The sequence below is a fragment of the Osmerus mordax genome, chromosome 25 (assembly GCF_038355195.1).
Source record: "Osmerus mordax isolate fOsmMor3 chromosome 25, fOsmMor3.pri, whole genome shotgun sequence".
NCBI classification, from domain to species: domain Eukaryota; kingdom Metazoa; phylum Chordata; class Actinopteri; order Osmeriformes; family Osmeridae; genus Osmerus; species Osmerus mordax.
Window position 1 is genome coordinate 10,140,182 of NC_090074.1, and position 18,456 is coordinate 10,158,637.

The window sequence follows — 18,456 nt, forward strand, 5'->3', positions numbered from 1 at the left end:
TGGAACACATCACTGGAAACACTGAAACCCTGGAACACCTCACTAGGAATACTGGAACCCTGAAACACCTCACTGGGAACACTGGAACTCTGAAACACCTCTCTGGGAACCCTGGAACACCTCACTAGGAACACTGGAACCCTGAAACACCTCACTAGGAACACCGGAACCCTGAAACACCTCACTAGAAACACTGGAATCCTGGAACACCTCACTAGGAACACTGGAACACTGCAACACTGGAATATCTCATGAGGAACACAGGAACACTGGGACACCTCACCAGGAACTATGGAACTTCACTAAGAACACTGGAACAGTGCAACACTGGAACACCTCCCCAGGAACACTGGAACACCAAGGCATTGGAACACTTGAACACCTCACTTAGAACACTGGAACACTGGGACATGATACCTCTCTTTCACTCTCCTCCCCCCCCCCCCTCCACACTCCCTTCTCCTTCTCTCCCTTCTCCTCTCCTCCACTCTTCTCCTCCTCCTCTCCCCCCCCACCCCCTCTTCCTTGAAGTTCTTGAGAGATAGGTGGTTCAGCATATCACAGTGGGCACAGCAGGGGTTTAATCTCACCGTTATGATTAGAAGGATCTCCTCTAAGGACACTCTGCTGGTCTAAACATAGACTCTGAGGATTAATGAGTCCCAGTCTATACCACTTAATCACTGAGCCTTACTTCCTCACCCTCCTCTCCCTCCTCACCCTCCTCTCCTTCCTCTCCCTCCTAACACTCCTCGCCCTCCTCTCCCTCCTCTCCTTTCTCTCCCTCCTCACCCTCCTCTCCTTCCTATCCCTCCTTTCCCTCCTCACCCTCCACTCCCTCCTCTCCTTCCTCTCCCTTCTCACACTCCTCATCTTCCTCACCCTCCTCTCCCTCCTCTCCTTCCTCTCCCTCCTCACCCTCCTCACCCTCCCTCTCCCTCCTCACCCTCATCTCATTCATCACCCCAGCCCCCATACATATTGATGTTTGGGGTCGGTAGAGCTCAGTGCAGAGCATTTGACTGAAGATCAAGAGGTCACCGGTTCACCCTTTCCCCCCTTGGAAGTCACTTTGAACAAGTTTATGCTAAATGAATGTATTATTATTGTATGTTCTAACCCCAATCCATAAGCTCAAAGGTGTACATATAGCTCAACAGAATGCTTAAGAGATACAATTATAAGTAAAACTAATAGAAATACTCATCTACTTGTGTAAATACATGTTTGATACAAGCATGTATTTCAATGTAAATACATGCTTGAGCTGGGCAGTAAACACGTTCCAGTACTTCTAATTGTAGGCAAACTGCTTTCTGATAGCTTTTTTTCTTTTTGATAGGCTACTTTTCAGTTCCTACACTTATTTTATCCCAAGTCAAGTGCTGGTGAATACACTGGTGTACTTAGATCATGATCATAGTCCTCTTTTCACACTTCTGAAGACTGCTACTTCTGTCTGAGTTGCAGTTTGAGGTCTGTATTTCTGTATTTCCTCCCAGCGTTCAAACAGACTGTAATAAAATCAGTCCCTGGAGAAGACAGACTGTTTGGTGATTGTACAGTTCTTCAAAGCATCTCTGAGTGAATGACGTGACTGATAAACATGACTCAGTTAAGATAGCGTCTCGCTCCGCAGTTTGGATTGAGACACATCCCATCCTGAGCCCCGGGAATGAAGAATTGAGATGCAGCGCGATAGTTAATCCTCATCCTTTTTCCGAAGGTCACTGTGAGGGCAAAAACCAGCTTCACATCACGTAACCACAACTACTCAGACACTTGTGATTTTATTGGCCCTTCTGATGCAGTATGATTTGCCTTTTAGCAGTTAACCCAGCACATAAGGGTAAGCTAACCTGATGTATCGGGTTTCACTAAATTCCATAATATCCTGCATTTGCACAGTTTTTTCAGTCTTATTCTTTTCCACCAAGGAATATGAGAGACAGTTACTGACACGTGGTCAAGCATTTAAAGTCTTCCATACTTTTACTTGAAAAGGTTTGCTAATTATAACTACAGTCTCCAAAAACAATAAACCTAACTATACATTTTATGTGGCAAGTTTTTCTATGATGGTGGAGGTACCAGAAAGCCACAGTGGTGAACAAAGTGTAATAATGTTATTGATTTTACAAACTTGTGGTGTAGAGAAGAATGTGTCACGTGATTATTAATATGACTAAATGTGTTGTGTGCTAGAGAATGTGTGTGGACAGTGTGTATGTGATGGGGTGTACAGGTTGACGTGCGTGGAGCGATGCACTCCTGCACCTCCTCCTTCACCCACCTCCTTCTTCTCCTCCATCCTCTTTCCCCCTCCATCCTCCTTCCCCCTTTCTTCCTAGTCCTCCACAAGTACCCTCCCCTTCAGCTGTAACCAGGGGTGTGTTCTCCAGAAGAGAGGAGAGCAGCAGTGTGTCCTCAATCCTGCTAGCCCACACTGCCTTCTGGTGGCTGACTGTGGAAGGGCAGCATCTGAATGCACTGTAGGTGCAGCCACTCTCCTATATCTTCCCTCAGCCTCTCTCTCCCCTAGCCTCTCCTCCTATCTTTGTCCTCAGCCTACCCCCAACCTCTCCCCTAGTCTCCCTCCCAGCCTCCCCCACCAGCCTCCCTCTCATGCAGCCTCTCCCCAGCATCTTCCTGTGTGTGTGGGATGGAGTGTTTGTATGAGATGAAGGGAGTATACATGTGTGGGATGGATAGAGAGAAAGAGAGAGAGAGTGTTTGTGTGTGTGGTATGGGAGGGGTATATAAGTCACTGAGAACACCCCCACACAAACACACACAGACACACACAACACTCACACATTCAACACTGGTGTTAGATAGATCTAGTATTATGGTATTGTCTCACATTTCCCTTTGATCTACTCCACTCGAACTGTCTGTCTGCCTGTCTGTTTTTCTTGCTGTCTGCATGCCTGTCTATTTATCTGCTTGCATGCATTTGGTAGACGATTTGGTATACAAGTAGACGTTAGAATTACATGTAATACGTAACTGGTTCAAACAGAGTCCAATTTATGAACCATGTGTGTGGCATACGGTGACAGAAATAGATTTTTATACATGATTGTATAGTTTTGAACGAAGTGTTTCATTTTGCAAAAGATTGGAGGTGTTCTGCTACTTGTGTGTCTAGTTGTGTGAATCGTGTGTTGTGTTTTGACAAAGTGAGCCCAAAATTGTGCTTAAGCAATCGGAAAAAACTGTACTATCGTCTCGAGACACGGCTGCACTCCCCGGTGAATCTCTATTAGAACCTCTATTAGAACCGGTCACGGTTAGACCGTGACCGGTTCTAATGTGGCGCGTAGCGTTTCGTCTGCTTGTGTCACGTTCTCCACTCTGATTCACCGCGGGAAGAACGGGGGGCGAACTCTTGACGTCAGCCGGAGAATCATCCCACACGGCCAATGGGGGTGTAACAGCCGGGAGCCTCGCGCGGTCCACCGCCAACATCTTCCGCGTTTTGTCAGCCAAGTCTCCGCGTCTCCACCCGGACACCCGCCGAAGCGAAGAGCCGTTCTATTACTCTATTATTGGGGGGGCTTCTAGTAGCGCCCCCACCCTTGCGCCCTGCGTCTCCATCTTCTTTCCGAGCAGCTGTCAAGGAATGCGCGCGCCGGAACCTTACCGGAGCCGCACAGAGCCGGTGAGAAGGAGGCTCGAGATGGAGGCATGCACCGCTTCTCAGGTTGGCTATCAGTTTTTCTATCCGTGTTTCTATCCGTGTGTCCGTGTGCGTGGAACAGAGATTAACGCTCGAGATGAAGAGACATTGGTTCACCTTTATTCTTAGCTAATATGGCATCATTTGGTTTTTGACCTTAGAAGTCCTTTCTAACCTAGGGGAAACAGCGGGGAATATTGTATTAGAAGCAGGATGGGGGTATTCGTGGTGTTACTGCTCATGTATTGTGTTTATGCGTCACATGACTTGAAATGACTGAGATCTAAATTTAGCTCAAAGACATGCCATTCATGGCCATTTTTACTCTTCTATAAATTCCTCATCTGCCAGCTCTGTGATGTCATCAAGTCCCGTGGAGGGGCTTGCATTTGAATTTAACCCTCTCCTGAAAGGGTCGGAGGAAGTTACTATCCCACCCTGTAAAGTGTCCGTTCTTGTTAGCTTATGCTTGTCATGTTTCTTGTGCAGAACGAGCTAGACAGGTGTGGTGAAATATGGATTGTTTGGGGGACTGTATTGTTGCATTCATCCGTGTCTATATTATTGTATCCTCCACCCACAGACACCTCTCATGCTGTCCCAATCCCAAACCCCCCTTTCTGCCCCCTTTCTGCCCCTCCCCCTCTGTCCCACCCCCAACCCCATTTCTCTGCCTTCCTCATCTGCCCCCCCACTCCCTCGCTCTGCCCCCCACCTTTGTTGCCCCCCTCCGCCTCCCCCTTCCCATTCCCCCCCTCCCTTACTCCCTTACTCCCACCCCCCCCCACCCCCCACCCCTAGGGATGATTTAGGCGCTGCTGCAGCGATGAGTAACCAGCTCCCCAACACCTCCATCTCCAGCTGGGACGGACCAGAGGGGCGCAACTCCACCCCGTCCACCGAGCTGCTCCCGGTGCCGTTAACCGTTAACCCCTGGGACGTGGTCCTGTGCGTGACCGGCACCCTGATGTCCTGTGAGAACGCCCTGGTGTTGGCCCTGGTGGTGTCCACGCCCAGCCTGCGCGCCCCCATGTTCCTGCTGATCCTGAGCCTGGCTCTGGCTGACACGTTGGCCGGCCTGGGCCTCATCCTCAACTTCACCATCACCTACATGCTGGACTCGGACCTGGTCACGCTGCTGGCGGCCGGCCTGCTCATCACTGCCTTCTCCGCCTCGGTGCTCAGCATCCTGGCCATCACCGTGGACCGCTACCTGTCTCTGTACAACGCGCTGACCTACCACACGGAGCGCACGGTCATCTTCACCTACGCTGTGCTGGTGCTCATCTGGCTGACGAGCCTGACGCTGGGCTCGCTCCCGGTCCTGGGTTGGAACTGCCTGGAGGACGCTGGCGCCTGCAGTGTGTTCAGGCCGGTGGATAAGAACCACGCGGCGGCGCTGGCGGTGGCGTTCCTGCTGGTGCTGGCTCTGATCCTCCAGCTGTACCTCCAGATCTGCAGGATCGCTTTCCGCCACGCGCAGCAGATAGCCGTGCAGCAGCAGTTCATGAGCGCCGCGCACGCCTCGTCCACCACCAAGGGCGTGTCCACTCTGTCGGCGATCCTGGGCGTGTTTGCGGCGTGCTGGGTGCCGCTGGCGTTGTACTCCCTGGTGGCCGACACACGCTACCCGCCTGTCTACACCTACCTGGCGGCGCTGCCCGCCATCTGCCACTCCATTATCAACCCCGTCGTCTACGCCTTCCGCAACCCGGACATCCAGAAGGGTCTGAGGCTGGCGTGCTGCGGGTGCTCCTCCTCCCGCTTCTCCATGCGGCCCCGCACGCCCAGCGACGTCTAGACCACCAGGACCACCAGGACCCCAGCCATGTCTAGACCACCAGGACCCCCAGACATGTGTAGACCACCAGGACCCCACACATGTCTAGACCACCAGGACCCCCAGACATGTGTAGACTACCAAGACTACCAGGATTCCACACATGTCTAGACCACCAGGATTCCACACATGTCTAGACCACCAAGATTCCACACATGTCTAGACCACGAGGACCACCAGGATCCCCAGACAAGACTCTGCTCCTCCTCCAGCTTCTCACTGTGGCCCAGCCTGTCTTCCTGTGTTTCGAGTCCACATGGGGCTCCACTGTGGGACATAGCTGAATGGAGGGATTAGTGACTGTGGGACCTGCAATGATGACATTGTCTGTGGATGAATCAGATGATGTCGCTAATGATGTTGCGTTTTTCTTAATTTAGAAGTCTGAAGAGCTGTAGGAGGATAGAGTTCTCTAATCAGGCCATAAAGGAGCACTATCCCACCACCCCAACAACTCCCCCCACACACACGGTAAGGCAGAAGGGTGGGTAGGAGGGTAAGGTGGGGCAGGAGGGTGGGTGGGTGAGGGTAGTAGGGCAGGAGGGTGAGTAGGAGGGTTTATAAGGTTGGGAGGGTGGGTAGGAGGACAGGGTAGGGCAGGAGGGTGGGTTAGGCGGGTATGTTAGGGCAGGATGAGATAGGTAGGTAGGTAGGTAGGTAGGTAGGTAGGTAGGTAGGTAGGTAGTCAAGCTATCAACGGTTGAATAAGCCTCAGTGCTACAGCCAGGTGACAGTGCTGGATGAGGCCTGTGACTCGTCACCCGTCTGGGTTCCCTGTCAGAGTGCTTACGGAGCGTCACCTATAGGGTGGGGGTGCAGGGTGTAGCGAAGTTATAGAGCAAATGACTAATGACTGCAGATCAAGGAGTTGCGGGTTCGAATCCCCCCTGGACATTGCCTTGGATTAAAGGGAAATAAACACATTCTCATTATTCTTTATGACAGTCGCGAAAGTCGTTTCAGCAGGGGACAGAGGCGCAGAGCAGGTGCTGGTGGATGTCGCTGTCCGTGGTGCTGAAATAGATGAAGCACCAGTAGTGGGACAAGTGCCGGCCGTGTGCCAGACATAATGTAACAGTGTTTGTGTTAGATCATTCCTAGACAGAAACAAGCCCCGCTCTAGCTCAACATGCCCAGCTGCTCCCTGAGTGACAGAGTGATGCATTTTGCATGGAGGAGGCTCGTTAGCGACAAGACACACACTGGCAGAGACGTCACAGCATCTAAATGAAAAGCAACACAATGCAATATTACGCTACCTTAAATGACCTTTCATTCATTTATTATTCAATCCGTCACACATATGCTTAAAAGTTACTCATTCAAATTAATTCATTAATTTTTTGAATGACTTCCTTCATTCAGCAGATGCTTTAATCAAAGCATACAAATAGTCCATGTGGAAAGTACAGTAGAAAATCACAAATGCAATAAAACAACAAGTATTGAATAATATTTCTATGTCAGAGTGCCAACATTAACATCTGAACTACAATACATAGTACAGGGCAGCAAAAGCCATGTCTTATCATAAGTGCAACATCAAACAGGTTTGTGGGTGCAGTCTCTTGCCAGACAGAGGTACGGGATCTCAAATACAACATGAAAAGGAAGGACAGATTAGCAGGCATCACGATAAGAAATAACATACAATAACTCCACATCTAACTCCAAACGTCACACTCGACCTGGGTTGGTCCAGCTCAGTAGTTGGAGTATGTGACAGGAGGGCACAGGGTCGAATCCCCCCCATGTACGCCTCTTTGGATGAAAGCTAAATGAACACATTGTTATTCTACTGAGCAGCGTCCCTCTCCTCTATGTGATCCTGGGGTTCATATCTATGTAACCCTCAGGGTCGTATCCTTATGGTTGTACATAGTAACACGTGATTATAATATGCAAATATAAGTGTTCCTGTCTCCAGGATCTTCCCTTGCTCTCAAGAATGTCTGCCTTGTTGCGCTGGCAATAACCACGTCTGACATCGTCATCTCCAGGCATGGCCTGCTGAATGTTCTGAACCCCAAACTAACGTGTAGCCTCAGCCGGGTTAGGGTCTGTGGTATCAACAACCGTATCTGGGATCATCTGGATTATCTACGTAATCTGAATAATTTGGATAATCTGGCTGCTACAGCAGCTACTTGAATGATGATACCGTCCGAGTCCAGGTGAGAGGGGACCCGTGCTCTGGAAGCATACACACGCACACTCATACACACTCATACACACGCAATCCACACACACCACACACACACACACACCCACACAGCCCTCCCCGCTAAAGCCACAGCTATGGAGCGTGAGCGGTTGGTCCTCACAGCTCCTCCTCTGCATGACTGAGGAAGAGTCGTCACAGGGTTCTCACAACTCTCAGCAGGTTGATACAGAGCTATATTTTTATATATACATATATATATAGAAAAACACTCAACTGATGGATTCTACACATGTACTGTTTTATTTCAGTTCCTGTTTAAAGCATAACGATCACAAATGTTGTCTTAAGGTCTTGTTCAGCTGGTTTAGAAATGTATTTGAAGAAAGATGTTTTCATAAATGACACAAAACAAGTGTGGCGTCTGTGTACTTTTTTACTGACAGCGAAGGCGCCTTGGGGATCACAGCTGCCCTAACCTAGTGCGCAGTAACTAAGAGAACCATTCTACCACATTTAGAGGTTTCTGAACGTTCCAGGGTTAGACTTAGGGTCTCCAGGTAAATCACACCTGCTTCTGGTCAAAGTGATTCTGCAGGAACACAAACTGAGTGTCTCAGTAAACAAATACACACTATTAGAATTTAGGATATTAAAACAATACACTAATAAATATAAAATGAATCCAGGACTATTTACTGTCTATGGTGTTTGGATTCAGACAGGGTGTGAGGGGTTAGTGTGTGGAACTCTGCCATAGGTCAGTGTCCTACAGAGGGGCTCTGCCATTGGCCGCTGCCCCACCCATGTGAGGTCCTGGCACATATGTTATGGAACAGATGGAGGTGGTAGGAAAGAACAGTGGGAGAAATATGTGTGCAAAATACACAAGCTCAAGTGTGACATGTGTGTGTGTGCATGTGTGAGTTAATGGAAAAATATTCCCTTATACAATATATTTCTATTCCTCCATCTGTTATAACTCAGCTCCCCTCCCACCTTTCTCCTGGCAGACACACAAATACACACACGCTCCCCTCCCACCTCTCTACTGGTCAACACGCACACTCTCATGCACACATCAAACACACACACACACACGTACATACTCGCTCTCCTCCTACCTTTCTCTGTCCCCTCCACACAAGTTCAGAGACAGCAGGATGCAACCTCATTAGACAGCTTCTGGGTTTTATTAGTTACATGCATCATCAACAGGACTGGAGAACAAGATAAACAAACTCATTGTACAAGCAGTGTTACCAAAATCTATACAACAATGGATATTAAACACAGTAGTTGTTCTAAACCCATAGACGTCTGAGCTGACACTGATGTAGAGATCAGTCACTCTGCTCTCCTGCCCCATCATTCCCTGTCCTTTTCCTTCCCTCTGCCCCCCCCCCGTCCTACCCTCCTACCCCCTCCTCCCCTTCTACCCCCGCCTCCTCCCCACCCTCCTCCCCTCCTACACCACTCCTCCCCACCTACCTCTCCTCCCGTCTTCCTTCCCCGCCTCCTTCCCACCGACCCCCCCTTCCTGCCATTCTACCCCCCTCCAGCCCCTATCCTGATTTAATGAAAAATATAGCAAGGCATTTTAATTCTCTTGTGAACTCTTACACAACTCTGACACACACACACCCATACACACACCCACACACAGTATGAGAATAGAAGCTAAAAAGGTCAACAACTCTTTCTTTCACAACCAAGTATGTTTCTGTTTTTCTTTCGTTTTTTTAAACAAATAATACAGTTATATTACTTCTTGTTTGACAAGGGTTTACATCATATTCAAACACGACACTTGAAAGTGGTGGTGATGAGAAGGATGAAACAGATCCTGCTGTCAGTCCTTCTCAGTGAGTAACAGCCCAGGGACACAGCAGTAGAGCTGGAGAGGAGTAGACCTGTACATCTGTCGAGGTGTGGATCTGTAAATCTGTAGAGCTATAAAGGGTCCATTTCTCTTCTGTGTCCAACAGCAACTCAAATGTTGCCCCCTCCCCCTTGGGGTTAGCCCCTCCCCTTGTATGAAGCCCCCCCCCCCCTTAGGCCTAGCCCATCCCCCAACGTGTAGCACTTAAAATCACTGAACTAAAACCACAATATTATAGACACAAGACCGTTAGTTATATAATAGACTATCATATATTTATATATAAAGCAATCACTGAACAGATGTATGTAGTCACGTGTGATGTGTACTTACAGGATTCCTGTGCTTACGTTTGGAGGTTGTCCCCCCTACGTATCTCCATCACACTCCTTCCTTCCTTCTTTCCTTCCTTCCTTCCTTCCTTCCTTCCTTCCTTCCTTCCTTCCTTCCCTCCCTCCCTCCCTCCCTCCCTCCCTCCCTCCCCCCCTCCCCTCCCTCCCTCCCCCCCTCCCTCCCTCCCTCCCTCCCCCCCTCCCTCCCTCCCCCCCCTCCCTCCCTCCCTCCCTCCCTCCTTCCTTCCTTCCTTCCTTCCCTCCCTCCTTCCCTCTCTCACGCTCCCTTCTTCCCTCTCTCCCTCTCTCCCTCGGGGTCTAGGATATATCTGGACTGTATTCATTAACCTATGTATCTCCCTAGAAACTGAGACAAATGCCTGTGATGATTGTGTACGTGTGTGTTTGTGTGCCTGTATGTGCATGCATGTGTGTGTGTGTGTGTATGTATGGTGAGTGTGTGTTAATGTGTGTCCAGGTATTGGAATAGCAGCACCTCCCCCCCCCCGGCTCCCCCACCCTAAATTCCTCAGTCGGACCACTCGTTCTCCTCAGGCTCCGAGTCCTCGTCCGATTCGCTGTACTCCACGGCGATGCGACGTGATAGGATGGTGGCCACGTCGTTTCCTACTGGCTCCTTCTTGGCCTCCTGCTCCCTCTGCTCCTGCACCTTCCTCAGCTGGATGCCTGCTCACACACACACACACATTCATGAGGGGATAGAATGGGATGGATTGTGGAGCAATGTGGTGCGTAGCAGTGTATAACATTGTGTAGCATAGGGTAGCATAGCATAGCAAGGTGCAAAGTTCTGTAGCATAGGTTCGCATAGCGTATCATAGCAGTGTGTAATGGTGTGTAGCATAGCATAGCAGTGTGTAATGTAGGATAGCATAGTTTAGCAGTGTGTAAAGTGGCATAGCATAGAGTCATGTTGTGTAGCATAGGTAGCATAGCATCGCACGGCATCGAATAGCGTACCTCTGCGTATGGCAGACAGCAGGTCGCTGCGTGCGTCGGTCATGGGCATGGCGGGCACCGCCCCCTTCCTGGGCTCCCCAGACGGGAGGTGTAGGCCCCGTGCAGGGGACAGGGCGTGGCTGGGGGGCCCCGGGGGAGGCGGGGGTGGGGCGGCAGGGGGGCCGCCGGCCGGGTGTGACGGGGAGGGGACGTAGTTGGCTGGCGGGGGAGGAGGTGGGGAGGGGCTGTAGGGGCGGGAGAGGGCAGCGAGGGAGGGAGCAAGGGAGGGGGGCAAGGAGGAGGGGGCGGAGGTGCTATCGAAGGCTGTCTGGGCGGAGGGGATGAGAGGGGGGGGTGGAGGGGGCGCGGGTGGGATGAAGTGCTCAGTCTGGTGGCCGCTGGGAAGAGAAGTAGAAGAGACAGTTACATCATCCTATCTACCTCACTACCTACCAACCTAATAAGACTGAACGCGTATGTTAGACTAAGCACTAAGTGTGCGTGTCTGTGTTCACACCTAGCGTCCTTAGTAGTTGAAGGGTGTGGTCCGTTCAGGGCGGAGTCAGCGGGCGGGGCTCCGTGATGCGGGTGCGGCTGGGTGCGCCCCAGGGAGTGCTGACGAGCGGTGGCCGCGGCGACGGCAGAGGCAGGAGGGCGGTAGGCGCGGTCCAGAGATTGGGTCTGGTTGGGATTGGTCAGATGATCCATCCCATCAGGGGCAGTTGCTTCCTGGTTGGGGAGGCTGGGGGAGGTGGGGTAGGACATCTCGTCTGAAAGCCCTGACCTGGGATGAGATGGGATGGGAGGGAAGGGGGTGGGGTCATACATTAGTAAACACCGTTGGTAGAGTGGGTTGTGGTGATCATTTGAAATTCCTTTCTCCTGAGGCTTTTCACAAACCGTAACTCATCACATTAAACCGTATCTATACCGGTGATCTAACCAGTACCCAGTCCTGCCATAACATAATAATAAAATAATAACAACTAGAGAGGGTACAATTTCTGGGGAAATTGTAGGGTGTGCTTGCTTGCGTCGGTTGCACAGGGGTCCGTTTTTGAATGAAATTTTTACAACTGATTTATGTATATTTTATATGAAAATGCATACTTATTATTTATAAAGATTAAACAGATTTAACGGCATTTTTTTTTGCTGCTCATTTACAACTGAAAATACGAGTGAAGTGTAGAATGAAATAGATGTCTTCTCATTTCCCCTGCAAGAGGCAGCCTCATCGTTGAATCAAAACGAATAAATTTGGCAGACCGGTGTAAAAATGGACCTAATCTCTATGACTTAAACGTCATTTTAAGTTTTTCTCTTCTCGTGATATTTTCAGGCATGTAGCCTACTCATTGCATTCATTCATTAATAAAGAACCCCCTTTGAAGATTATTCTACGACGTTACCCGGCAGTAGAAGATGGAATCGCGATTCAGACAGTCCCATCTGCTAACTGAAAATATGCCCCCCAAAACGTAAATAAGCTTGACATTTATTTAGAGGAAAATCGCTCATTCATAAAAAGCTCACTGGTAGCGATCATTGTCAGTAACAACGCAAAATGCGATATAGCCCTGTGTGGAGAAGCTGCCCCGGTAAATTGTACTACTACGGTACAGTACTAGTAGACTACTGCTGTGTTCGTCTTGGTAGCGATTGCGTTGGTTGAATTGGATTTAACGTTCCGTTGTACGGTTTAGGCTGAAATTAATTATTTTCATGAACAGATTGGCAACGTTTAGGCTGTGGCAATGAAGTTCAGGTTAGTAGTTAGATAGACTTTTGATTAAGTAAGGGGAGTGCCGAACATGTTCTGTCGCCGTTTGACTTCCTACAGCTGTGTAGATGTTTTTGTAGTGTCTCGCGTAGGCTACAGCATTGCAGTGAGCAACACTGGTTTGAAACTGGTTTAATGATAATTTCACCCACAAATCGTTTACTTGTAATGTAATGTCATAATAAATCCTACAACGAAAATGTATTTGTGAGGAATGTTTATTTTAAAGATTGAAAACAGATGCATCATAGACCACTGTAGTATGTGTTGCCCGGGCAACAGAGGCTAATGTCATGATGCTAATGCTTCAGTGAAATAGTAGACTACCGTTTCCAAAAGTAGATGTGGGCCTACTTCCTTAATAATATCAGCTAATATTGTACATTACATTTCATAATTGTGTTTCACATCACAAAGTAAAATGAGTAAATAGTTATCACCCTGGCCTCTTTGCTTGTGGCGTTCCTGCAGCTGCCTTGCAGTAAAGCTATAGTTAGCCTAGCTATCCCCCAAGTTAACAGATGTGAAACGAATGTTCTGCTACAGGTAGTCACGCGTGTTTTCGTGACGTTAGTGACGTAGTGACGTTAGTAACGTCAGTGACTGTGGCTAGCAAATTAGCCACCGTTAGCTTCACTTTTCACCACAAAAACGCAATTTCTACTTAAACCATGCAACGGAACTTAAATAAAAATACAACCAACGCAATCGCTACCAAGACGAACCTTTTGACACCGCCGTTGTGTATGTAGTCCAAATATTGACTGATCCTTAGGGGGGCAAAAATAAATAATAAATAAATAAATCTATATGTGAGAGAACAAAGGCTCGCCGAAGGCTTGAGCACACCCAATGATAAATCCATATTGAGTTTCTAATAAGTAGTCTAATCTAGCGATCTGCAGCAGCTGACAGCAGGTTGAAGTATTCGTTGTGTGTGTGTGTGTGTGGGGGGGGGGGGGGGGTGAGGTTTGTGATCTATGTGTATGGTGTGTATGTGGTGTGTGTATATGGTATGTGTTTTTGTGTGTATAATGTGTATGGAGTGTCTGCTGTGTGTGTGTGTGTGTTTACCTGTCGGGGGACAGTGATCCTTCTGAGGACATGCCGTGGTAGGGTGAGGGTGTGAGGCGTGTGTCCGGGCGGAACTCCTTGTCGTACGCCATCATGTTCCACTCTTGTCGGCGGTTACGAGCCTTACGGACCTTCTTCACCTCCCTGCCGGGGTCCTCCACTTGCTTCTGCTCCTGACACACACACACACCAGACACATACCAAACACACACATACGCCACACACATAACACACACGCACACACACACCACACAAACACACACACACCACACACACATCCATACACACACACACACATGTATGCACATACACACACACAGAGCAGAATGTAAATCTGAATTGCTCCAATGTCCAATTGTCCAATGGGGGGGCTGTGATGTCACCATGGTAACATGGCCAGAGAACCATCTGTGCTAGAGGGGAAGAGATGGAAGGAGGTGATGGAGGGAGGGGGAGGATGGGGAGATGGAGGAAGGGAGGCTGGCAGGCAGACATACCGACAGACAAACCTTCTGCCTCCTCTTCTCCTTCCTCTTGTTCTCGGTGGCCTGCAGCATCTTCTCCTTCCACAGGTTGAAGAAGTAGGACGGGTCTGTGTAAAACTTCAGACCATCCTTCTTATCATCCCTGGAGAGGAGATTGATTAATTCTTAATAAATGATTCAATACTAACCAGAAGTGTAAGAGTGTGATGACTGACCTACAGGGGCTGAGCATGTTGAGTACTGACCTGTAGGGGCTGAGGATGTTGAGGGGTGGGGGCTTGTCACAGCGTTGGTACATGTCCATGACGGGGTTGAGGATGGAGGAGCGTGACACCACCTGCTGGTCCTGGATGGTGCTGCTCCTAAACGCCTTCCTCATGTTGATGTCCTGGAGAGACACTGGGGTAGGCACACACATACGCTCTCATCAAACACACTCCTTGTCTCGCTCGCACCCTTCCTCTCCCAGCACGCCCCCAGGCTTGCCCTCCTCCCTCCTCCTCCCCCTCCCCGCTTCCTGTCCTCCAACCCCCTCTTCCCGGCCTCCCCCTCCTACCCCTCAACCCCTCCTTCAACCTCCTCCTCCCAGCCTACCCCACCTCCCTCCTCATCTCCCGTCTACACCCCTCCCGTCGTTCAATCTCCCCCCCTTCTCACCCTCCTCTACGGTGGAGTCTAGCTGGGTGACCTTCACAGCCAGCAGGTCCACTCTCTCCTGCAGGCCGCTCATCCTGAGGTAGAAGCTATTAGCCTCTGTAAACAGCTCTCCAAAGATGTCCTCCGCATGCCTGCCTGCACGCACACATACATACACACAAAAGCACACTATAGTTAAACACACACTAAGATAATTGGGAGCTTGACATTACAGTGACCAATCGGTAGCTGACTTACTGAGCCCGAATTATTACAGTAAGCAATCAGAAGATGACTTACTGAGCCCGCCCAGCTGTTTGATGATGGCCGCCAGCGTGCTATTGGTCACACACTCCAGTTCACTGGTGACGCCATCAGGCAGAGCGCCACGACACAGGTGCCTGGGCTCGATGCTGCGCTGGACAAGGGGCATGGTGCCTGGGGGGGGAGCGGGGGAAGGTTAGAGAGAGTGTAGTGTGTATTGTGTGTGTGTTAGGGTTAGGGATGTGAGTGTATATAGGTGTCTGGGAGGGGGGAGGTGCAAGTGTGTGTGTGCGGCGCATGTGCGTGGCATGTGTTTGGGTGTGTGTAGTGTGGGTGTGTGTGTGTGTGAATTCATGTGTGAGTGTGTGGTGTGTGCACATGCGGGTGTGTGCAAATACATGTGTGTGTGTTGTGTGTGTATGTGTATGCATGCCGTGTGGGCCTGTGTCACAGTACATGTAGTGACCATGGAAACCCCCCCCCCCCCAGCCACCCTGGTCTTTGCGAAACTCCACGAGCCTCTACTGTCTCCTAGCAACCATGGCCAGCAGAGCAATACTGCTCTGCTGGCCTCTCTCCTTTCTGCTACCTCCTCTGCTCTCTCTATCTGCTCTCTCTTTTCTTCTCTGCTCTCTCTCTCCTCCCCTCACTGTTCTCTCCGCCCTCTCATCTTTCTCACCTCTGCTCTCTCTTTCTTCTCCTCTCTCTCCAGTCTCTTTCTCCTGTCTCTCTCCTCTCCTCCTCTCCTCCCTTCTCCCCTCCTCTCTACTATTTCAGACCCCGCAGGATCAAACAGCTGAGTCAGATCACACTGCTCCTACATTTGAGACGTGTGTGTGCATGCATGACTGCTTCTCTGTGTTTGTGTGTGTGTGTGTGTGCGTAGGCGTGTGTGTGTACGTCTAGCGAGTAGCTATACTGTATCAGTGCTCTAGTCGGAGGGCATCACCATGACAACCTCTCGAGGCTTTACATCATGCTCTGCTGCCCAGTACAACGAGAGGAGGAAGAGGAAAGGTGGGGGAGAAGAGGAGAGGAGGAGAGGTGGGGTGAAGGAGAGGGGGAACCATGGAGGATAGGAGAAGAGGAGGAGGAGAGAGGGGAGGAGATGAGGAAAAGTGGAGAAGAGGAGGAAGAGTGGAGGTGAGGAAAGGAGAGGAGGGGAAAAATAGTTCAAGTTTCAAGTATATAACAAGTACAGGCACACTGAAATGATTTGGTCCTGCTCCTCTTGACAATCCCTAGTGGCCCATCTAAACCTATTATAATGAATCTAAACCTATTATAATGAATCTAAACCTACACTTATTGCCAATATATGGAAAAATTATCATATTGAATAATTCACCTAACAACTAAGAATAATCAAACAATGTGTACATGCAGTGGATGAAAGGAAATTGACGAAGGTTGTGGAGCTTAGCAGGATATAGTATGTCTGCCTTCTACAACGACCAGCCCAGTGGAGTGAAGGAGAGTGGAGGAGAGGAGAGACAGCTCGACTACAAGGGTTAGGGTTAGTTTACTCTGGAGGAGGGTGAAGGGGGAAGTGGGGCAGGCCATATCCGGGGGCGTGTGTGTGTGTGTGCATGTGTGTGTCCGGGGGCAGGGTGTGTGGCCGGGCACAGCTGTCAGATTGCCAACTAACTGGCACACCGTAGCATCATGACAACAGCAGTCAACGCCCCCCGGGGACTCCATGCACAGGCACACACACACACACTCACAGCACACACATGCCACACACACACCACATGCACAGACACACATGCACAGGCACACACACACACACTCACAGCACACACATGCCACACACACACCACATGCACAGACACACATGCACAGAGACACACTCACACACCACACACACATACACACACTGGTGCGTACTCTACTCTGCTTGGCTGTGAAGTCTGTTGTGATCCGAGGAGCAACCAAGATGGCCGCCCCCCATCTCTGCTGCAGTCTCATAGTCTCTCAGAGATCCCTCTGTCTGGGGATGAACGCTCACTCGCACACACACACCACACACTCCTCATACTCTCTTTTCTCTCTGTAACATGAATGCTCATACGCTCTCTTCTCACTGTCTCTCTCTCTCGCTCCTTTTCTCCCTCCAGGCTACATGCTGCCATGGATGGTTTTCCTCATCCCCTCTCCTCTTCAGCCTTCTCTCCTATCCTCCTCTCTTCCCCTCCTCTCTTCTCCCCCTCTCTTCTCTGCTCCTCCAGCTTTCCTCTCATCTCTCCTCCTTTTATTTACTCTCCTCTACCTCTTCTCGTCTCTCTTCTTCTTTCAGTTTTCTCCTTTCCTTTCTTCCTCTCCTAGTCTCCTCCTCGTCTCTCCTCTCTTCAGCAGTCAGTCTCCACAGTAATTCTGTACAGCTGATTAAAGAGTGGAAACCATGGTAACGGCTCCACTGTGAAGTCTTTGATCACAATTTGTGTCCTCTGACTTTGCACGCACACACAGACTATGCATGCAAAAAATCACACACGTGTGCATCCAGGTGCATGCACCGCAGGACGGGGTTGTGGGTATAGAAGGATGACGTCACGGGATGCGTTTATTCGGACCGGAGACAGTGGAATAACAGATTACGTCATTGATTCTACAGGCAAGTCCCCGCCGAAGACGTGCAAGTGATTTGTAAAATCTGAGCGAACAGGTGTGTGCGCGCGTGCGTGTCCATTTGCCTAGTCAAATACAGAAACAACGAGGTCAAGTCATAATTTTGTTGCTAAAAGAGAACACCGTTTGACCCACGGGCTTGGACGTGTTGTTTCCTGATACCCATATTGATCATCTAGGTTACTGATAATGACATGCCCTGATAACGTTGGTAGGCTCTCTCTCTCTCTCTCTCTCTCTCTCTCTCTCTCTCTCTCAGCGTGTCTGTCTCTCTGCCTATCTGTTTCTCATCAAGCCTTTGGAATTACATAAACGCACCACGAGCTTTACTCCCAAACGCATCGTTTTATAGTTATCTGCACGCTCCTAACCGGGAATTAAACGACCAGCGACCAGCGTGTGACAATAAGGATGGAAGCCTCACCTCTGCTTAGTCCTCCCGCGAGTAGAGACGGTCCTCTGCGTGGCTAGTCCAGCTAATCACCCATCAGCGGCGGAGCGAGTCAGAACGCGTCGGCGTGCTGCTATGAGTATCGCTGCATGCTCGCGGCTGAGGGAATGGAGGACAGTGCCGCCGCTTCTCCGCGGACTCTCTGCATGTGTGTATCACTGGCAGCCTACGCGAGCGCTCTGCAGCGATGATACTACGGCGCATGCGTATGGAGGGCGCACACAGGCACCACCATCACCACCCTTCGTTTCCGTGACGCGCACGCGCACGCTCAC

General features: G+C 50.0%; 2 protein-coding genes across 2 annotated transcripts; one reads left to right on the forward strand and one right to left on the reverse strand.

Moving 5' to 3' along the window:
- The first annotated feature begins 4,508 nt into the window (after positions 1-4,508).
- gpr185a (G protein-coupled receptor 185 a) lies at positions 4,509-5,483 on the forward strand. The gene has a single exon (XM_067229238.1). The coding sequence runs from the start codon at positions 4,509-4,511 to the stop codon at positions 5,481-5,483; it is 975 nt and encodes a 324-aa protein (XP_067085339.1).
- A 4,943-nt stretch (positions 5,484-10,426) lies between these two features.
- Positions 10,427-18,290, reverse strand: si:ch73-362m14.4 (actin-binding protein WASF3). Its single transcript, XM_067229115.1, has 9 exons — positions 18,155-18,290; positions 15,136-15,273; positions 14,857-14,991; positions 14,445-14,598; positions 14,224-14,341; positions 13,715-13,887; positions 11,375-11,641; positions 10,879-11,255; positions 10,427-10,584 (listed from the first exon to the last, which is right to left on the reverse strand). The coding sequence occupies exons 2-9, from the start codon at positions 15,266-15,268 to the stop codon at positions 10,427-10,429; spliced, it is 1,515 nt and encodes a 504-aa protein (XP_067085216.1). The 5' UTR covers positions 15,269-15,273; positions 18,155-18,290.
- Between the last annotated feature and the right edge of the window lie 166 nt (positions 18,291-18,456).